We start from the raw sequence: 22,915 nt of genomic DNA, 5'->3' as shown, positions 1-22,915 counted from the left end.
TTTTATTAATTATTATACAATTTTTTAGATGTTCGAAATCCTAGGCAAGCAAAAATTTTTACAACAAATGTTCCGAAAATGCTAGATCTCAAATCGTCTTCCTAACAGATATTTTCCTAAAATTGACGTTGGGTCAGGCCCCTGAGCAGCGAGATGTTCTTTGTAGACCGGTATAGAATATACACTGTAGGAGGGTCTCAATGGGGTTAATCGTCAGTGCAGCCGTCAAATGGCCTCAAATTTAACCGTCAGCCGTCGAAAAACGTTTTTTTATTTTTGGATCACTTACCGTTTCTGGGAACGGAGTCATCTTTCTACCGACGCTGTTGGTATGTGTGATGTGGTTAGGGTAAGAATTTTGTTTTTGTTTTTTGTTTTTGACATTTACAGGTGTAAGATTTTTTTCCAGAATTGTACGCCACGAAAGATTTTTTTTTTCAGTATAGGAATTTTTCCCCCCGGTAATTCCTTCCTAGAATTGTTTTCTTTCGAAATCAGTCTGTGGGATATATTTTTCCTGAAATGACCCATACCCTCCTCCCCTCAAAAGTCAAATAGTGGGTCTCTTAGGGCTTCGTCATGAAAGAACGTCTGCGTGGAAGGCTACTTTTATAGCCTGCGTGGCAGGCATTCATAGGGAACGGGAAGGAAATTTGGGCGGGAGACTGCGCGCCCAGAGTCCTGAAAAGGGCTTTGCCTAACGTTCGAGGTAAAAAGTGAAAGAGCCGCGAAATAAGAAACGCGCAGCCTGTCATAAGTGAGTATGGCACCACCCCTTCCCTTAAATTATCAAACCTAGGGAACATTTTTTTACGGTTAACTCTTTTTACCCTATTCACGGCTAACGGTTAAAATTGTTCAATTTTTAAGACTATCGACTAAAGTTTTGGTAGTTTTATGCCTATTGGTTAACCCCATTGAGACCCTCTTAATCAGAGGATTTACGGTATTCGTTCAGAGGAGCAATTACCACTGATCATGTTTTTTTTTTTTAAATATCTTTGTAAAAATAAATCAATTAAAAAAATGGCACTTTATGTGCATGTTATTAGCTTACCCCAGGGATAGTACCCTGGGCAATCCAGGGGAATATCTCTGGGAATTGAATAAATTGGGTTCCCTGCCCCTGGGGAGTGTAATATTCAGAACAATATTTCACTTAGAAGGAAAAAGGGTGGGAAAAATTTATACAGTGGAACTTTGATTTAACAAACCTCTTACTCTATATAACGAAGTCCTCAGTATAACGAACGATTTTCTTTACCTCTCTGATAGTAAGCGAACACATGTTGCCAGTCCCTTGGCCCTTCGTTATATGGAGGTTCCACCGCAACTTACAATCCGATGGTTGGCCCGTGGTCCTACCCCTGGGATTAGCTGACGGCATATGTGGGGTAAGTTGAGGTCTGGGTAACTGCCCACCTACCCCTCCCCTAACTTAACGTTGACATTTGTGTCTGACTTGGGGCAAATTGTTCATTACCGAAGTGTACCCAAGTTTTTTTGCTGACAAAGTATTACTAGATCACCCATTAAAGAAATTATAACTGATGGTTCAGGTGAAAGTTGTTTTATTCCAGCTCAGTTTATCTTAACGTCAACAACACATTTCTTCTCAGTGAACGTTAGCTAAAGGACGGGAGCAATCCCACTCTTTTTGGATTTCGTTTTCCAATCCAGGTTTCTATTCCTAGGGAACAACAGCAGACAACAAACACACTACACATGATAAGTCAGATTTCAGTCATTTTCTGATGATGAGGCCCACTGCAAAGACTTCACTACAATGTTAAAGTTACATCATGTTTTGACACCTTTGTATTGCCCAAACAGTGCATATTTTAGGCCTGATATAAGTAACTTAAAGACAACAGTACAAACTTTCTACTAAATCGCACCTTGATCTTAAAAAGAGTCCCTGTTTTACTTCACTGCAGCTTTGAACCTCTGAACCTGTGGTTGGAAGTCTAAGCTAGCGGCAGCAACTCAAGATCAAGTGAAATTTTCTGCAACTATGCCCATTGTCCTGGAAGATTTTCTTACACAATAACGGGATGAGTCAGCTAAGGTTGATCAATAATGTTTTAACATGTTGGCTGGAGCCACAATGAGGGTGTAAGAAAATCTTTTGGACCACAGAAAACGGTTACAAAAACTTCCATTTAATATTGAGAATCATAATCAAGAAAGAAAAAGGTGCAAACTGAACTAACGTTAACACGGTGGTTTGAGGAATTTAAATTACGATGGGCCTGGAACAAGGTGTTCACTCCTTGCCAGTTAAGGTACTTGATAAGATCCACAACACGGTGGCCGTAGCCATATTCATTATCATACCTGGGAAAAAAGACAGACAAAATTTTGAGAACGATTTTGCTGACCTTGCCCATGAACAAAACCATTCTTAACATGACTAGATTGTTATGACGGAGATTTGGCGGAGGAATTTGAAAAGTCTAGTGCAACACATATTGTAAGCAACAATAGGGTAAGAAGATGAAAAATATTTTGCGCACTTTTACTTTTCGTGATAAAATACAAGGCTGCGAAGGGTTTCTTATATACATACTTTTGTAGGTCTTTATATGACCGGACTAGAAACGGGAAAACAAATTTCAAAACAAAAATGAGACTAAAAACGAAAGAAAGAAAGAAAAAGGGAACAAGAAGGATTTTCCAGAAGGAAGAGGGAATAAACGTAAAATGCAAGCGTGTTTAAACTCACAAGTAATTAGAAAGGTTAAAAAAGTAAAAAAACAAAACAAACAACAAAAAGTTATATATAATGAAAGCACGCTGACCAAAACATAACACGACCCCCACTCTGTTTCTCCTCGCTATTTTCACATTTATTGCCCATAATTCACCTTGATTACCCTGCTACCCCCCCCCCCCCCCACCCTTTTTGCCCCCTATATTTTGCATAACCATTGTTTTCACATTCCCTTTGAATGACTGTAATACCCAGAGGAATTAAGTTGAAAACAGTTGTTAGGCAAAATTTGGGGGGTGAACAAGATGTATTATTGGAAATACGAAATTTTGGGAGTAGACTCTGTTCTTTCTTTTTGACATTGGAAACAAGGCTTTTTAGGTGATAAGCTAAAATATTTTAATTAGCGATGTAACCGATGCCTACTCTTATCGCGTCCTCTCTTGCTTTTTTAGGATAGACAGAAGGAACAAGGATCGACCAAGGTTCAGTATCGCCATCATGGATTTGGAAGTGTATTAAGAAGGGCCGTCTCGTACCAGTTCATAAATTTCTTGTATAAATTTACAGCATTCGATCACTTTGACGAGTTTCAATTCCCTTCAGTATCAACTGTTTGGATAATTACAGAACACCTCGAAGTCTTCAATCGTGCTCTTAGTTTGATCGAGTCCACTACCGCCGCCAGTCAAAAGAAGTGAGCTTGGACAAAGACCATTAAGAAAATGACTTACCGACAGAGGCTGATGGAATAGTTTAAGTATTAAAGTGACTGTTACGTAATCCAATAGATTTGTTACGTAAATGTTAGTCTACCTCGTCAAACAAAAAAATATTCTCCTTTGACGGAACATTAGGGCCATTTATACAAGGAAAAATAAGACGCGAACTGTACCATTTATACGAGCATGTCTTATCTAATAAGACGCGTCTTAGCTAAGCCGCGTCTTATTTTAGACGAAATGTGCCGTTTATACGGAAAGTTCGCGTCTTATTTAAGACGCGTCTTATTTTTCCTCCTATAAATGGCCCTATCGTAAAGGTTCGAAGAAAGGAATCTGACTTAGTTTTATACCACCTTGAGAATTTCATCTCTTTTGAGATTTTCAATACAAACGTTCTACTAAAATCTTGTCCCCGAATCCACGCCATATATATATATGTCAATAAAAGACGAAGCCCGCCCGAATAGTCTTAAGATTTCGTAAAAATTTCTGCAACTGCCATTTTTTCTGAAGGATTTTGTTGCACAGTATCAGGGACGACTTGGCCGAAGGTTGATTAATGTATTTGCTGGAAACACACACATAAACGACCTCTATATTGGACAAAATATATAGACGGAAAATTAATCCGTAAAAGGATGGGGAAATGGCACGTTTTGGCTTTCGCGTGGCTTTTTTGCTCCTTATTTTGAGCCAACACGGAGTTGCTTTCCCAGTTTAACCTGTCCAAGGATTGTGCACGTGTGTGACGTGTTGAGTGTACACAAATATTAAACAAAATTTCGGTAGCCCATGCTTTAACCTGCCTAACAAACTTTTCCGAACGAATTAGGGGGAGAAAACCCCTTCATTCCTCATTTTTTCCATGCTTCATAGAGCTGATTATCAATTCTCGGAAATACAGGATGTTGATGTTTTTTATTCTTCCATCCAAAACACGTCAAGAAACTCTATTTGATTGGCTAATAATACAGAGTTTAGTCTGGGTCACAAGACATGCAAGAATTCATTGTTCATCAGCAAAGCCATTTCCTTGATCGGCCAAAATATTTAAAAAGTAAACTTGATTCCGAACTTTTCCATGGATATAAAGACCTTGCTCGACAATCTTCATGATGAAGTATCCTGTTCTGTGTGTATGTGTCCATTCACTGATCCAAAGCAGTTGCCATGTTTGCACAGTTTCTGTCTTCACTGCCTGAACAGAATTCAACGAACGAGCGGCGTCCATGGTAAAATTACATGCCCTGAGTGCAGGAGACAGTTTCAGATTTCTGGAAGTGGAAATCCCAGCGAACTTCCCACTAATTTTCGAATAAACAGCCTGCTAGATGTCTTGGCAATAAAAGAGTGCAGTGCAGTCAACGTCAAATGCAGAAACTGCGATAAACGGAGCGCCAAGACCTTATATTGCTTCCAGTGTTGTTCATTCTGGTGTGAAGAATGTATTGTAGCACATAACATAATGCGAGAAAATAAAGACCACAGAACTCTAGCGTTGAAAGATTTTCAAGATCAAGACATCAAAGCTGTTTTAGAGCGACCAGCATTTTGTCAGAAGAAACATCATGAAAACAAGGAGTTGGAGTTCTTTTGTAAGGACTGTAAAGTCGCCATTTGCAACACTTGTGCCGTAACGCTTCATGAAGGTCATGGTAAGATGCCCTTGCAAGAAGCTACTGATGAGCGCAAAACACAGATCAACTCCATGATTCGATCTTTGAAAGACAAAGTACGGAAAAAACAAAAGGAAGTCGAACAATTCAACCAAAAAAGCATCGCATTTCAATCGAAAGTAGCCGAGGTAAAAAGCCAAGTGCAGTCTTGTGTAGACCAAATTATTGCAATCATCGAAGCGAGAAAACAAGATGTTTAAAATGCAGTCGATAATCAAGCAACAAAATCACTGGAATCTCTCTCACAGAAAAAAGACGGAGTGGAAAAACAAGTGAAACTAATTGAATCAGCAATTGAACAAACTGAAACTCTGTTGAAACGAAACTTTGGTACTGAAATCCTCGGATTCAGTGAAACCTTCGATAGAATCCTACAGGAACAGAGCACCCAAGGAAACCGTGACATTAAATGTATTCCTCGGTTTAGTTTTACTAAAAGTGAAAAACTGATTAATCTGTTGAGCATGAGCGACGGGATAGGTAATGTAGAATTTGTTTTTAGCGAACCTAAAGCGCAACAATCAGGAGCTAAAGGTAAAGAAAGTAGTAAAGTACTTGCTGGGAATAAAGGGGCAAATGTTCGTGACAGTCCTTTTGAGACTCAGGTACAAACCAGGCGCTTCAGATCTGTGCTGTCATTTGGACAAAAAGGTGAGTCTATGGGAATGCTTAATGGGCCCTGTGGGGTGGCAGTGAATGATCGTGATGAAATTGCTGTGACTGAGTTCAGGAACCACAGGGTTTCAGTGTTTAGTAGTGACGGTACCCACTTAAGATCGTTTGGTAGATGTGGTAACAATAATGGTGAGTTCCAGGGCCCTACAGGGATCGCTTTTGATAGTCATAGCAATATTGTAGTGGCAGAATATGTAAACCACAGGGTGCAAGTCTTTGATAGGAATGGTAACTTTCTTAGTAAGTTTGGTAAACAAGGAAGTGGTGATAATCAGCTTACATTCCCTGAAGGTTTATCAATAAACGGTAACGGTGATATTATTGTTGCTGATCGGGGTAACAAATTAATCAAGATATTCTCTTCTAGTGGGGAGTATTTACGTAAATTTGGTGGAGCAGGTTCTTTGGTCACTCCCTTTCAATGTATCCAATACGGTCAATATTTTATAGTCCCAGATCATGGTGATCATTCCATTAAAATGTTTAATCTTGAGGGAAAATTTATTTCTAAATTTGGAAAAAAGGGAAACAAAGATGGAGAATTCAATCATCCCCGTTACTTGTCAGTTAACAAAGAAGGATTGCTAATGGTCTGTGATGCAGGAAATCACAGAGTTCAGTTATTTGAACTGAGTGGAAAGTTTGTTACAAAGTTTGGATGTGAAGGTAGTGAGAGAGGAAAGTTTAACTTTCCAAGGTCTACAGCAAATCTCAGTGATGGAAGGATAGTTGTGTGTGATAAGGACAACAACCGAATCCAGGTTTTTGACAAGATATAACATGATCTTCCCAGGGGTAGAATTATTGTTGAAAAGTTCACTGAATTGGTTACACTCAGGGGGGGCTGGCAGCGAGGTCTGGAACCGAGTTTACATGATCGCCCCAGTTAAGAAATTTGGCCGAGTGAGACTGAGTACCAATTTTCTTTTAAAACAAATATGGCGGAGAATGCGGACATGGAAAGATGATGAGTTTTTGCTCGGTTTTACGTTTTACGGCGTCCAAACATCAAGAAAAGGTTTTCATGAACTTTTTTCATGAAATTTTTGGACATCAGGAGGCGTGATGTATGAACAGTTCATGAGTGACTTCGCTCATCGTGATTCGGCACCTTGGCAAGTTCAGTTATTTATAAGCTTCGTGAATTTTCGAGCGACCAGCCTCAGGGCAACCTGCTCCATCTCTTATATATTTTTTCACCTACGGTGGTATTAAGAACTCTCTGCTTTATCCTAAACATATGCTACGAGTTCATTATAGTATGAGTCTTGCAACAGTCATGTGGGAATGTTCATTAAACCAATTTTGTACTTCGCTGTTCGTAAGTTTGTTTGTACACCGGGAGCCACAACAAATATTTGTGGGCGTAAATACAGAATACAGGGCTAATTTAGTAAAAGCCAGGTTAAACTTTCCAATCACTTTGCTTCACCTACACTGGGTCTGTCAGTATAAGCTATTTTTAATATCAAAAGGCTGCAGGGAAGGGCTTACTGAATCTTCAAAACCTTCGCTGGAATATCGTTTGTGTGATAATCAATAAATAGCTCCAACAGCAATACCGTATTTAGTAGTTTTATATTAGATAGTGACTTCGGTTTTAAGTACTTCCTTGAAATTGTTTGTACAAAAATTACCCCATAGTTTCGAATTATACTTGAATCTGAGTGTGGGGACAAGAGGTTAATCCAGTTGCTAATAAGAGTGAGTACATCAGAGAGGGATATGCTCAGTATACATTGAGAAAATCCCTCAAAGGACTGAAGTATAAGAAACAGAAAAAAGAAAATTGAATGTTTTGCAAAGTTTATAAAGAGAATCAGAAGGACCTTGAAAAATGTACAACTTCAATTGTTTGTGTAAGTTATGAATCTGATTTACAAGTAAAATAAACAAGGTAAAATTGACTTTTTATCAACCATCAAAAGAAGTTATTGTCCCTTGAGCCCAATCCCCTCAGCAGTTCTTTCTACATACTACCCTTGGCTTATTTGGCCTAGATGGGTATGTGCTGCTTAGTTAGGGTGGTGACCATTTCACCCTTTAGAGTTTTGAACAGGGTGTCTGTTTGGGCTGTGAAGGTTGATGAAGAGCAGTCTGTAGTTACATTTTTGGTACCACAATTTTTTTCCCCAAGTTTTTCCATCTTTCTAAGTTTAAGGCTAACTTAATTCTGTATGCTAACTGAAGTGAATAAGTTTTATCAAATCAGGTCTCTTGGCATAAAAAGGGTGGGGGAAATGAACAATGTGTCCCACTATCCATACTCTCTTTCAGTGCAAGCCCAGGGAGATGATCTCACATTTTAATACCCTTTTACCACTTGTGTTAACAGCAAAGTCAGTGAAGGTCTATGGTCTCTGAAAAATGTTTTTGCCTGCCTCAACACAAGTTTCTAACTATTTATTGTTGACTACAAAATTAATAATATTATCTTAATAATCATTTTACATTTTTTTCCAAGACATCCTTTGGTGTTTTGCATATCCACTAGTACAAGGTAATTTTTAACTTGAGAGGGTTTGATTTCATTAACTACATTTTTATACAGACACAAACTAACCTGGCAGGTTGATGTCTATAAGTGTAAAAAATTACATGCAACTGTATAGCAAAAACTGATCATTGTGGCCAAAGGAAAGGCAAAAATAGAAATGTCACCATTTTCCTGACTTTATACATTCCCTTGGAAGCATATTTAGCCAGATGTAGTCCTTGTCAAAACATGCCAACTTGCAGATTTCTTTTCTGAACTTAGGTAATCTTTTTTAAACCATAATCTTGTTGCAAGGGGTAGTGTAGTTTCTAAAATTTATAATTTTTCCCTCTTTTTTGCAACAAAACACACCTGAATTAGGACTCAAACTGAAGGCAGTGTAGTAACTGCTGTCATGAAAAGAGAATTCCAAACACACAAGATAATTACCCTTTCATCTGCCTAAGATTCAGTTGTTAGAAACTACGGTAAAGTTTAAATTAAATCGCACGAAGAAACGAACTTAAGCATATCAACATGTGCAAAATCAAGAGAGAATGATCTCTTGGCAAAATTTATTTAGCTTCTAGTACATAAAGAAATACATGAACTACGAGATTTGACCATGCCACTCAATCATCCAACGCAACTCTGCCAGGATAAGTTCACAATCAAGGATGTAGAACTGAGAATCTCAATCATCATTTCTTGTCGTCTTAAAGGTGTAGTGAGGCCGTAAACAACTCTCAGCTGAACTCTGACAACTCTTCTACTCAACCACACGCCAGTCACAGCACTTTTTTTAATACCACGAAGAATTAATTTTGGGCCTTTCGATTGAAAATATAAACTCTTCTACATACGTATTGGAGGGTTGGTCCTTCTTTTACTCTTGCAATTCGTGGGTCGTCTAAACAGAGGCAAACCATCAAAAGGTCGGGCATCGAGAAACATGTTCACTGGTCTCGTTCTTACCGTAGTAAACCGGGCCGCATTTAATGACAAACGCAAGACCAGAAGAAAGGAAAACGTAAGCTCCACATTATCGCGGAACAAAACGAAGAAACCAATGACCAACGGGACCAAACGCAACTTCACTTCACACTGCCGAATCGCTGCGAAGAAGCTGCTAAGACGAACTTGTTTTCCCAACCCGTTCCGCGCATGCTCGCTACAGTTTTCGGATGATTGACAGATTTCTTAACTGGGGCGATCATGGAAAGCCGAAAAGCGGCAAGATCAAAGGCCGTTGCCAGCCCCCCCTGGTTACACTGGACGAAAAAACGGATTTACCTCTATAGCAAATTTGGAGCAAATCATCTGCAAATGCCACATTTGCTTAATTTTGCTCAATTTTGCCACATGACATAGGACCAACTTTGCCATAATTTTGCATTAGTGGCAAAGGTGGTAAATGCCGAATTTGCCTCAAATTTGCCCCGTGTGTGAAAACAAGGATAACCTTTACTTTATCAAGGCATTTACAGGGGTGTCAAACTTGATAGCAAAACTGACATTTGTCAGGTTTTTGCCCAAATGGGCAAAAGCGATCGAAGATGAATTTTTGAATGCTTTTGCTCTCTATAGCAAATTCGGTCAAAGTAGTAATTTGCCACATTTTTGTTCAATGTAGCAAAAGTGACCAAAACTCATTTTTCAACAGTTTTGCCCAGGATAGTAAATCTGAGCAAAAATTCACCTTATTTGTGTATCGCCCGGTGTAGTAAATGAGGTCAAATTACCACTTCTTCCGTATCTTTGCTCAGTGTGGCAAATATGATCAAAATAGGCGTTTGCCACTGTTTTGCTCAGGGTAGCAAATTTGGCCAAATACCACTTTATTCTCGATTTTGTTCAGGATGGCAGATATGATCAAAACAGTAGTTTCCCATACTTTTCCCCATTGTAGCAAAGTTGATCAAATATCAGTTCTTCTGTATCTTTGCTCAGGATGGCAAATATTGCCATGATAGCAGTTTTCCATACTTTAAGTAAGGTAAACAAAGTTGATTAAAATATCACTTTTTTACACTTTCGCCCAAGATAGCAAATTTGATCAAAACATCATTATCTACATGTTTCTTATTTTTATTTGGTACCATAAATGACTGACAAACCATTTAGACACCAAACAAAATTTCAAGAATAAAATGACTTTATTATCTTTAATATACACTGTACAATAAAAAGCAAGATAAATTAAAAGAAAGTTCCATTAGCCTCTGCAGGGCACTGCATCTACCACAAAATAAATGCCTTTAAATAAAAAGCACATACAATGTGAAACTATCTAAATTCATAAGTGTATAAGAATGTACATTGGGTTTGAAAGTGCAAGTCAACACTAGCTGGTTCATAATTATCTAAGGTTGGTACAGGTAAAACGTAACTCCATTTGAGTGGTATACTTCAAATATACTCTTTCTAGATTCAATTGATACTATTGGCAAATGGTTGTATAATAACAACACGTACACATCACTCCCAATGTAGATGTGACATCCTTACTAATGGACAGAACATCAACCACAGGAAATAAAATTAGCCTCAAATTATTATGATAAGCGATATTCCTCTAATTATTACCTATGAGAACTTGTTTTCATCTGATAAATATCATCCACTAACCAAAATAGGCAGTGAATAATATTATATAGTGTACCTAGTGCTATTCACTTACCCCAAGGGGAGATACATCTGTATGATTCATTTTTAACCAAATCAGTTATATAAAAGTATTTCTTGTAAATAAAATGAGTTACTATGCGAAAGCTCTGTGCATTTCTATGATTTGGGTACGACTTTGATATATTTTTACCCAGGAGTAAACACTTATAAGGTTAATTTTGTCACCTTTTTAGCATGTACATGTATTATATTTTACAGGTGCTTCATTTACTGCTAAACTTCTAAAACTAGCATGAAATGACACCCCAATTTTACTCTCATCCTATAGGTAGCCAAAAGCTTTTCAAGTTATGAAAGCAAATCTGCTATCCACTGATTTGGTTAAATACTTGTATTATTATTATTATTATATCACTGTAAATAATATGATTTGGTGAAATTCTTGTATTATTATATGGCCATAAATAATTTATTACATTTTATTTTTTCTACTAATATCAAATTATTTGCTAAAAATTTGAGCAATTTTTTTCTGATTCACATGATCAGCTGTTTTGCTTGCAGTATTGGACTGATTAAATATCCAAATTATCTAAACACAATCTATACACTATCACACACGGTATTTTTTTTGCATAAAACATAACTGCACTCTTTTTTCATAAAATATGCCAAGAACAAAATAGGATGATGGCATTTGGAGTCCAGTAATTACTCTACTATGGGGTGTATTGGCTAGATTTAGTCCTCGGAGTGGCACTTTTTAAGGCAGTGCTTAGGGTAGCCCTAGGATCTGTCACCACTGCGGAAAGTGGATGCAGATGTATTTCCAATTACATATGTCGGGTGAATGGACACGACGACTGAAAATACAGCTGCATTTACAGGCTACTAGATGGAGGGTTTTTAAAATGCAGTAAAGTTGCCAAGTTACAGAGTGATTCGGTGCAAACTAACAAGGACAGCTCTGCAAAGATGGCAAATTTTGCAGACATTTGTCTGGTAAGGGAAAGTTTGTGGCTCCACCATACCATACAAAGGTCATTGAGATTATGTGACTTTGTGTCAACACTTTATTTCAAATCGGACTAATCACAAACAGCGTAAGAACCTAGCCAATCACAAAACGCTGACATACATGCATGTCTTTGTGACCCTGTGGGATTCCAACATGATATTGTGCACTAATTCTCAGATGGCATGCTCTATACAGAAGGTTTAGAGTGTCTGCAACACAGGCAAGATCTTCATTGGATTGTGGCAAATCACTTTGAGATTTAGTAATTTACCTAGTTTTAACGTGGCTCCTTCCCATGGGTGTCAAAGGATATTCACTTACTACATTGTAGGTCTTCATCAAAACTCCAAAAATTGTGCAATTGTCTACTGAGTAAATATGGTTCTAGGATCTTAACTGAAAAGGAACTGAATCATGATGCACGTCAACTTCAACTTGAGCGTTATTATTTTTTTGTAAATTTTTATCTTCAATGTTTTCTTCTTTTCTGAATGTTCTTCAAAAAATTATCTGTGTTATGCTTATGATCAAGTTCCTTTTCTATTGTAAGTGGTGGGTGCCAGAGCAAACTCAGGAGCATCATCTGGTGCTCCTTGGTTTGATGCTGGTCTCACTGTGTGCTCTATTACCATTATTTTCACTTCATTGGCTTTGACACCATGCAACTTTGCGGTCCAACTGGGCCATTAAACCATTAACCTCAATGCTGTGCCAGGAAAGTGGCCTTACACAGAGATTTTCCCTGTTTGGGAGGTCCTCATCTGAACCTGAAGAATTACCTTTATGCCACTCTGATTACAGCTGTTTCAGACAAAGACTCCTCTGATGACATATATGCAATGGACATACATGCAAGGTACTTGTCCTTGTCTGACTAACTGATGCTAGTTGACTCCCTCAGAGCATATTGGCCCTTTAATTTTTTTTCTGAAAGAAAAATGAAGAGCCATGATTTAGCAGCCAACAAGTAACCCACAGTTGGTAAACAAGCATGTACTGCTCATATTCAGTGTAAATGATTGGGTTGCAGAACAATGACATGATGCTAAAAGCTGAAAACACTCTCTTAATCAAAGGAACAGTTTGAGGATATTTGTGAGAAAAATTTCTCCCTGCATTTTATTCCTACTAACTTTTTCATTAAATATATAATATGCTTTTTGGAACAGGTTAAAGTAGAGAGCAGAAATGCCTCTTTCTGTTGAATCTGCATTTGTTTCATTAAGACTCTTTTAAGTGTAAATAAAAACTGAAATAAATTAATTCCCCTGTCATTCAAGAGGAGAACTGATAGTATCCCACAGGTCACCAGGCTCTAACAGAGCACAGCCATGACTCAACTGTACACATAAACCGTAAAACCGGTCAGAACCTGAGAAACATAACATTAAGGCAACCCACATGTTGCTTAGAACAATAATTAATTAATTGTGGTTATTTGGCATGATAAAGCCAAGGCATTTACTCGCAAAATGAACTAACAAACAACCCTCAAAGTTAAAATTTTTGTTCAGTGGCCATTTGGCGATCAGCTCTTTGGGTTTAGTCGCCAGGGGAAATTTTTAGGCGCCAAATTATATTAATAAATTAATATATCAAAATTGTCCTTAACAAAACCAGTTAGCAAGTTTAACTTAAAATGCAGCACTGTCTATAATATACTCGTTTATTGTGCAAGGCATTAGTTACTGATAGTCTGAGAATAAGGTTTGCAGATTCATCTCCTTGAATCAATACTGAAATGGAATTGTAAAGACAATTACCATTTGCACTTGTCTTTAGGGCCTTCAATCCTTCTGTATAATCCCCAGTTGGTATATGAGAACAGAACTTAACTCATCCTCTGTTAATGTGTTCAAAATTTCCCAGTCGCAACTTGATAGGCGACCTATTTTTTTTTTCTGATATTTGCTTCGCATATCTTTTGTGACTTTTGTTGATGATGAACTTGTTACCCCAACTAACAAATATTTTTGGAGATTTAAAAGGGCGTTTTTAATATCGCTAGACATTGCGAAAGCCTGACAAAGTCAGGAGAGTATAGGAAGATCGACGAGTTTTCTAAATCAAATCATTGCTTTATAGAGATAACGTCGCGCACGTGAAAATATTTCGCAACGAGTTGTACTGGGAAAAAATTATTTTCCCAATCAATTGAAAGGAACCCAAACAAAAATGCTGCTTACGAAATAATAAATTTTCTTTTTCCTTTATCATCGCTACAGACGTTTAAAAAAAAAAACATTGCAACAACCATAAGCTGTCAGTTTTGCGATGTTTAGTTTCGCTTACAATTATCGCTTTTATTTACAAAACCGCGATTCAACTCGCAGCACGGTTCACATGTTACGGTTATCACATAATGTTCTGTGTTGAATTTGCACCAATTTAGCTCTCCCTCTTCATGTTATTAGATTGTTTCAGTATTGATTCAAAAATATTTATAATATGTAGTCCAGTTAAAAAACCACCGAGCTTGGCTAGACAAGCATTCCTAAGATATCGACGAAATCGTCACTGTCGACAAGCAGGGCGCTTCGATTGCGTGCCATTTGTCACGTGTCAAAAGTTAAAATGTCACGTGCAAGGCAACAGACTGAAGGCGATTAGGCGAACGAATGCAAGTCAAGTTTCATTGATGTTCCATTTCAAAACGCTTAGCTCTGGGACTTTTTTAAGTTTTCAGTTTATTATATAGAATGTTTTTCAACAGAAAAGTAAAAAAGTAATGTAATTCAAATCAGCTAGAATAAATGTTCTTCATATTTCAGTAGAACTGATTACCATTTCTGTTTCTATACGCCACAACACGAACCTATTCTTCACGGTCGCCAGCTTGACAACTATTCTCCAAATCAGGTCGCCAGTTCCAAAATTTTAGGCGCCATGGCGACTAAAATGGTCGCAACTTGGAGGGTTGACAAAGATCCCTCAGCATCATTGAGCTGTACAAAAGGTATAAATAATGAGGTATTGTCATTTAAAATGTGGAACAGTAATACAGTGGTCACTTGGAATGACACTTATGCTTCAAGATCTGGCAAGTGCCGTCATTCGCAAAATGAGCCAAAATTAAGATCTCACAATATCACTGAACTAAATTTATAAAGCATAAGAGTTTTGGATGGTACAATTTATGAAAGAAGAATCACTTGTCATTTAAATGTGGAACAATAATATGGTGGTCACTCAGAATGACACATAGGCTTCAAGATCTGGCATACGCCGTCACTCGCAAAATGAACCAAAATTAAGATCTCACAATATCACTGAACCATATGTATAAATCATAAGAGTTTTGGATGGTACAATTTATGAAAGAAGAATCAATTGTCATTTAAATGTGGAACAATAATACAGTGGTCACTCAGAATGACACATAGGCTTCAAGATCTGGCATACGCCGTCACTCGCAAAATGAACCAAAATTAAGATCTCACAATATCACTGAACCATACGTATAAACCATGAGAGTTTTGGATGGTACAATTTATGAAAGAAGAATCAATTGTCATTTAAATGTGGAACAATAATACAGTGGTCACTCAGAATGACACAGGCTTGAAGATCTGGCATACGCCGTCACTCGCAAAATGAACCAAAATTAAGATCTCACAATATCACTGAACCATATGTATAAACCATAAGAGTTTTGGATGGTACAATTTATGAAAGAAGAATCAATTGTCATTTAAATGTGGAACAATAATACAGTGGTCACTCAGAATGACACAGGCTTGAAGATCTGGCATACGCCGTCACTCGCAAAATGAACCAAAATTAAGATCTCACAATATCACTGAACCATATGTATAAACCATGAGAGTTTTGGATGGTACAATTTATGAAAGAAGAATCAATTGTCATTTAAATGTGGAACAATAATACAGTGGTCACTCAGAATGACACAGGCTTCAAGATCTGGCAAGTGCCGTCACTCGCAAAATGAGCCAAAATTAAGATCTCACAGTATCACTGAACCATATGTATAAACCATAAGAGTTTTGGATGGTACAATTTATGAAAGAAGAATCACTTGTCATTTAAATGTGGAACAATAATACAGTGGTCACTCAGAATGACACATACTGTAGGCTCCAAGATCTGGCAAGTGCCGTCACTCGCAAAATGAACCAAAGTTAAGATCTCACAGTATCACTGAACCATATGTATAAACCATAAGAGTTTTGGATGGTACAATTTATGAAATAAGAATCATTTGTCATTTAAATGTGGAACAATAATACACTGGTCACTCAGAATGACACATATGCTTCAAGATCTGGCAAACTAATGCCGTCCCTTACAAAATGAACCAAATTAAGATTTCACAATATCACTGACCGATAATTATGTATAGATGTAAAACAAGAGTTTTTGACTGTAAAAATTTCAAAAGGAAAATCATTTGTCATTTGAAATGTAGTAGAATATTAAAAAATAAATTATAGTGACCACTGCTTTGTCAAGTGCTGTCACCTGAAAAGTACAGTAACCCCAAAGATCTAACATATTAACTCAGCTGTACAACAAGCCAAATTACTGAATTATGGACATGCTAAGGTCACATCACCGACTTATATTGGTGTAAAAGAAATGTTTGCCTGCACAGCTCAAGATCTGGCTACTTAAGATTATTCCACTAATGAAGACGATGCGCAACAAAGAGTACAGTTATTTCTGCAGTAAACAAAAAGGAATCAATCAATGGCATATCTGTGCATGCATCTTAAATTTTAAGATTTATCTATGAGGTTTTAAGCTTACGCAAAGTTATTAGAAAACCAAAGTAAGTATACGAACCACGATATCAAGAAGAACATACCTTTCTGCAATCCAGCTGAGTTGATGACTTGGAAACAGGCTTTATGTGAAGAATATCGCAATTGATCACTGTCTCTCGAAAATAACAAAGGTATAAATCGTAATAGAACAGCTGAATAGAAAGACAGGCTTTCTATTATCCGAAAATAACAAAACTACTCGTTTTGCAACGCTGTATTGCTTGTGAAGTCCGCGTGAATTTGAACTGTTCAACGAAAGTTTATTTTACACTATTCTATTGGTTCAAAAGCCGCATGTGACAATGTAAATCAAATCGCGCATGTGCTAAAGTCACGTGGAAGCCTGGGAAACAACAAACATGGCGGCTGATCTTGCGATGGAGTGCATTCAGGACTACATTCACCCGGACGATGAAACTCTGCAATCTACTATTGAAATGACTCCTGGGTTCAAACCTTTGACATATTGTGCATTTTGTTCACCCACGTCAGGGCCTCCTATTCCGAGACTTCTTGTGATATTTTTTTTTTTCCGAGCCACCGACCCAATATCAGGAAACGCATTCGACGCTAAACAAAAAAAAGGGGGGGATGGCCTTACCCGAAATAACCAGCTGCAGCAAGTAATATGATAAACTCTGAGAAGAATGTGATGGTGATTGAAACGGGGCAATGGAAAATTAAAACTTGCGTGAAATAACGCTGTGAAGTTTGGTAAATGTGCAAACGTTGGTTAAAGTGGTCGTAAAGATAGTTCTTTGATCATATTTTGCTTAAATTTACGCCTCTAGTAACCATAAATTTACACAGTAACTTTGCTATGCCAGAAAATATCAAGCAAACATTCATTTTTGACGTTCGATTTTCACACAGAGAACAAAATGGCGGCAAATTTGAATCTAAACACCAAATTTACTAGGGGGAGAAAAAGTGAAACAAAATATCTGTAAACTTGATATTTACTCCACATTTACGCCACCCTTGCAGAAAAGTAAACTTTCACTTTCGAACAAAATTTGCACCAAGAACAAATAAGTAGCAACATTAGTACCCTAAATTTACAATAGATTTGCTCAACTAGCAAACTTAGGCAAATCCGTTTTTTCGTCCAGTGTTATCAAGAATAAGAGACCATAATTTTTCGAACAAAACCATCTCGTGAGGTATTTGTCACTGTTGATCTTTTTCTAGCAGCCGTTGCCTGCCGGGGTGGTGGAGGGGGCATTAGGTTGTCCCCACGCGTAGTTTGTCTTTTCTGTGAATGTAACAATAAATTATAAAATCGTGGCTGTAATAATAGCTGAAATGACATTCAACTTGTAAATACATTTTGTAACCCTTTTTCAAATGTATTGTAGTCCCATTTAATTGCCGGTTCCAGTTTAATAAGATGGTTCAACTTTTTGGTAACAAAATTTTTTTTTTATGTCGTACAGACTGTACACCTTTTCATTTTCTTTCCAGCAGTTGTTAGTTGTTAGCTAGTGTGATTTTGGAAGTATTTTTCTCGCGCCCTCAGCTCAAGTACCATTTTTTTTTCTCATCAGGATCTTCAGGTCCGTTAATTATAACATATATTAACCGAATTGTATAACGATTTGTTGAAAATGCATTAAAGGATAATAAAATTTTTTTGTTTAAATTTATCGTTGTCAATGAGTCCGTCATGTGTTGAAGTTGAACGTACAGGTTTACTTCATTCAAGTGTAAATGTATTCAGTAGGCGAGTACTAATTGAGGACATTATTTTTACGTCTCTACTCAGAGAATGGACCACCATTTCTGTCTCCAGAAGTAATCAGAGCTACGGTCTACTAAGCAGTTTGTAAATAGCTGACAGCAGCACAGTTGAACCCCTCTTTAAGGACACCCGCTTAATACAGACACCTCATTGTTTGTCCCTGGTGAAAATAGACCCTTACATTTTCTCTTGATTCAAACCCCTTAATACGGACACTTTCTATGCCCCCCTCAGTGTCTGTAGTAACAGGGTTTGACTGTACCTTCTTCCTTCGTTATGTTAAGACCCTCAGTATTGGTCCCGTCCCGTCTCTATACAGAAGGTTTAGAGCGTCTGCGACGCAGGCAAGTGATTTCCAGCTCCTGCAGTCAAATGCTCTACCGGCTGAGCTAATCTTTCAGTTCTAATGTAGATATCTGTTAAATCTACCATAAACGTTTCAATTTAGTGGGTGTACCACAAGCTGTACGCAAGGGTAGCCTGCGTAGCAAACGCATGAAGGGGAGGGGAGAGGAAGGACATGGGAGCAGATAAGGTTATCTCCATTCCTCTCCTCTTGTCCCCTCCCCTCTCCTCTCCACTTCTCTGGTCCTTATTTTATGTTGTCTTATCTATTCAGCAATATAGGGCCCCTTTATTTTTTGCAGAACTCTCCTTAATCCCCTCCTCTCTCCCTACTTGTCCCCTTTTTCTATTTTCCCTGTCGTATCCTTGAGCAATGATAATTTCTCTCCTTAACTCTTCCACATCAAGTCTTCTCTGAGGGCCCCGGGGAAGAGACTCCCATATAAAAGTGAAGGGGGTGCTCGCCGTCTCGCTTTCGGTTGTAAATTGCAGATGTTGATCTCACTTTTCTGTTTGGGATGTAAAGTTACTATATTTGGAATGCCCATTTAGGTATCGCTTAGTACTGTGCATTAAGAAATTAAAAAAAAAATGCACAGACACTGGCCACACAGAAATCACCCTTAGGGGTCAGTTGAAGCTTGAGCCACACCCACATATATAAAAGGTTTACCAGTAATTTGAATTTTCCGACGAGCATCCCCGTCACTTTAATATGGGCGTCCCTGCCTCGGGTTTCAAGTATCCAAATACTGGTCTTGGAGATTCAATTGGTTGTCGTTTACCATGGGCTTTTGGCGTCCAATAGGTTGGTAATCAAAACAGACGAAATGTAATGAACCTAAAGAATAATGTGTGATTTTGTGTAGGACCCCTCCAAGGTTCCATCGTGGATAATAATCAACTACTATGAGTTTTACAAAGAAATTAAAGTTTTTCACTCTAAAATGAGGAATAACACTTTCGCGTTTACATAGGGTGTTATAGTGGAATACGACGTAGCGAATTGGCTTTGAAATGCACTTTAACTACGCGAAGAAAAACACCTATTTCCATCACATAAAATGCTCAGATAGGAACATCAGTTCCTTTACAATGGAACGCCACTGGGCACAATTTGTCTTGACTAAGAAATTTGAGACTCTCTCGCAGCAAAATTGCCGTCACATATTGATGGTGGTCTTGTTTTATTATAATCAGTTCGCTCGCGAGTCCTTTTTCAATCACCGCAAGTCGGCGAGGTCGCTGGCGACAAAATATCCCTCGCGAGAAGGCTGAGCCATTGGGAAGCTCTCCCGTCCTACGAAAAAGTACATTCTGACTTTTATTTCTTTTTTCTGTAAATCAACAACTCACACAGCTGATGGAATATCAATCAGGTTCCCACGGGTGACAAGGATCAGAGATGATAAGGACTGGGGAAACTGCCAATGATTTGCCCCATCTTAGAGTGAGCTATACAGGGTTAATCCCGGAGTATTCAGGATAATTGTTCACACATTGGCTATTTTAAGATCTTTTAAGGCATGAACTGGGTCGGTACTGTGTCTAATATCACTGTGGGACGGTTTGAGGGGGGAGGTGGGGGCGGCGGTGTCGAATTTTCACCCAGTTCCCTGCCGGCAACCTTTCAATAGCTAATAAGAGCAATTGTGTCCCTTAAAACTGTCCCAGAGTTCAATTCGTTTCTGTTGCGTCCCAGGCTCACGCGTGAAGTCAAAATGGCCAAATAAGGTCACTGCAGGTGTTTTCTGCTGGAGCGCATACTAGAATTCGGTCTGCGTAATAGTGTTAAACTTAACTCTTTGAGACCACTGTTGGAAATGTTTATAACTGTTGCCCAAGAGAGGCGTCCGCCTTGTAGAAGGTAGTGGTAGGAAACAACTTTAATGAGCTGTTAGTTTGCTTTCACATTTACACACAGGCAGCTACACACTTAGTGCGGCTCGCTTGTTCGAAAAATGCGCCTGCCTGCGCTGTAGGCCATGTATCACCTGATAAAGTAGCTCGCCGTGAATCAGATTCCGGGCTGTATTAAACAAAAACTGGATTCGAACTTATGCTGAGCGTTGTCATTACGCTTTTAGTCTTTTTTCATTCAATTACTGTTGCATTTTTCGCAGGTTTTATTCAAGAACTCAAAAGCATCTAACAGTGAGTGGCTTTTTCTATATATGATAAAGAAAAGAAACTTAATTTTGTACTGCCGAACCTTTCTGGAACAGCTTTGTTCGAAGAGATCGCCATATTTGGTGTATGGTATTACGTATGTGTTAGTACACGTGCAACGGAAACGGAAACAAAGTTTTGAGCACATTGCTTTTTTTGTGTGCGTGAATGTTGGCCAAAAAACTGTTTATGCAGCAGCTAACAGCATCGCTTCATCAGACATCGAGGAGTTATTGGGTTGACCTTGTCTACTCTTCCTTCTCATGTTTACTCTTTGTGAGTTTGGACCAGTTTGGAACTCAGAACTACCCAATTTAGAGGTTAAGCCGGCAGGTTTTTTTACCGTATTTTCCAGCCTACGAAATGACATTAAATTTTGATCCCAATTTAGGCAAACGCCACTTAGCTACACAGGAAAATCGGCAAGTAGCTACAGCCTATTTCAAATCAAACACTTCGAAAGGTAATTAAAGACACTATGCGACCATTTTTTTTGTTGTTGTTGAAGATACTGCAGGAGATGTGAAGGACGATGACGCTGACAATGATGATGGCGAGGATGATGAGAATAGAAGTAATGATGATGATATTGATGACTTTGACAAGGACAATGACTCTAAATCAGAGGTTGACCACAAGAGGAAAGTAAATGATGAGCCACAGAAAGAAACAAGAAAAAGAAAAGCGTTGGACACTGCTGAGGAAGAATCGCCTAAAAAGAAGGTTTGTTTTTACTTTCAGTCCTTCAAACTCATGTCTGGCCTGGCATAAAGTTGAATGAAAATGGTCCCATATGTTTGACAAGCTACCGAGTTGGAAGAATCGTGAAAAAGTGTCTAATAACACGAAAGTACTTTATAAATGACGTTTTTGCGGCTTTAGCCGTCCTGTTAGCTCAAGCTCCGTAATAGCTTCTTGTCATTGGCTGATATTCGTTGTTCTTTCCTCAGTCAAAGGCTGCTTGTAAATATGCATCGAAATGCTATCAACGGAGCGAGGAGCACCGACAGAAATTCAGCCATCCTAAAGTAAGTAAATGAGGTGTGAAAAAAAAAAAACAGTTTTTGACACACACTGCCTTTTGCGCCGAGCTGGTGGTTTTTTTTTTTTTTTTTTCCTACGGAAAAAAAGCTGCAAATTTATCAATCTAACAATTTGTATCAAACCGGAAAACTGAAAGAAAAAAAAAGAAAGAAAGAAAGAAGCACACACAACTTTTCACGCAAATGCTATAGTGAGGTTTGTTTTGCAAGCAGTAAGAAAATTTAGTTTTCATAACAATAAGAAGTTTAGTTGGAAATCAAACTATATAGTGAATGCACTTTCGTACATCAGTTTCTGTATATTTGATTATTCGCTTTTTGTAATTTCGCAGGAAGATGAAGTTGTTGGCAGTCCAAGCAAAGGGCAGGTAAGAAAGGCTTGTAATTATTGGAAACATTTATAATGTTTGAGTCAGTTTTGAATTATTTTCAAAACCATTAACTCCTGTAAATTGTTATTCTCCTCGTTTGTTTTAGTAATTTGTATTATAATCTACAGTTTATGTTATGCAAAGAATGTACTTTGACATCCTTTTCATTTTTTACAGCGCTTGAAAGACATCTTCCATGGGCTGACAATTTTCCTCTCGAAAGACCTTGAAGATCACGCGAAACTCAAAAGATATATTATTGCGTATCCTTTGAAATACCTTTTTGTCTAATTTAATAAATATTGAGCTACGAAAACGCTTTAGTCGACAGCGTACGGAACAACACGTTTCTGTGTTTCCTGCCAAAATAGGATTTGTAATGTTTTGAATCCGCACTCGGCTTGAATTCAGCGGATGTAATCCAAATAGGAATCAGCCTCGCAAAGTGAAGCAGTGTTTCTTTAAGGAGATATTTGAAGAGAGGAATTTCCGCTTGAAATTTGGCCAGCGGAATGCAAAATGCCCTACCAACCCCTGGTACAGGCTGTAAA

General features: G+C 38.0%; 3 protein-coding genes across 3 annotated transcripts in view; all 3 read left to right on the top strand.

Annotated features, from left to right (window-relative positions):
• Positions 1 to 4,479: 4,479 nt before the first annotated feature.
• On the top strand, positions 4,480 to 7,902 carry LOC140934160 (uncharacterized). The gene has a single exon (XM_073383838.1). The coding sequence runs from the start codon at positions 5,579 to 5,581 to the stop codon at positions 6,566 to 6,568; it is 990 nt and encodes a 329-aa protein (XP_073239939.1). The 5' UTR covers positions 4,480 to 5,578; the 3' UTR covers positions 6,569 to 7,902.
• On the top strand, positions 4,520 to 5,314 carry LOC140934308 (E3 ubiquitin-protein ligase TRIM56-like). The gene has a single exon (XM_073383981.1). It carries the CDS (start codon positions 4,520 to 4,522, stop codon positions 5,312 to 5,314), a length of 795 nt encoding a protein of 264 aa, XP_073240082.1.
• Positions 7,903 to 20,116: 12,214 nt separating the features above from the next.
• Positions 20,117 to 22,915, top strand: part of LOC140942750 (uncharacterized) — a 42,233-nt gene continuing 39,434 nt past the window's right edge. The window contains exons 1-6 of the mRNA XM_073391742.1: positions 20,117 to 20,231; positions 20,905 to 20,935; positions 21,459 to 21,673; positions 21,901 to 21,978; positions 22,326 to 22,361; positions 22,542 to 22,627. Coding sequence (XP_073247843.1) covers positions 20,187 to 20,231; positions 20,905 to 20,935; positions 21,459 to 21,673; positions 21,901 to 21,978; positions 22,326 to 22,361; positions 22,542 to 22,627 — 491 coding nt within the window. The 5' untranslated portion in view covers positions 20,117 to 20,186. The remainder of the gene's footprint in view (positions 20,232 to 20,904; positions 20,936 to 21,458; positions 21,674 to 21,900; positions 21,979 to 22,325; positions 22,362 to 22,541; positions 22,628 to 22,915) is intronic.

Source organism: Porites lutea, chromosome 1 (genome assembly GCF_958299795.1).
Source record: "Porites lutea chromosome 1, jaPorLute2.1, whole genome shotgun sequence".
Lineage (NCBI taxonomy): Eukaryota > Metazoa > Cnidaria > Anthozoa > Scleractinia > Poritidae > Porites > Porites lutea.
Note: the sequence above shows the minus strand (reverse complement) of the source record. Positions and strands in the feature narration are given on the sequence as shown.

What these genes read in the sequence shown, in the direction of transcription:
- LOC140934160 (XM_073383838.1), top strand. Translation starts at nt 5,579, where the DNA reads ATGAGCGACGGGATAGGTAATGTAGAATTTGTTTTTAGCGAACCTAAA.
- LOC140934308 (XM_073383981.1), top strand. Translation starts at nt 4,520, where the DNA reads ATGGATATAAAGACCTTGCTCGACAATCTTCATGATGAAGTATCCTGT.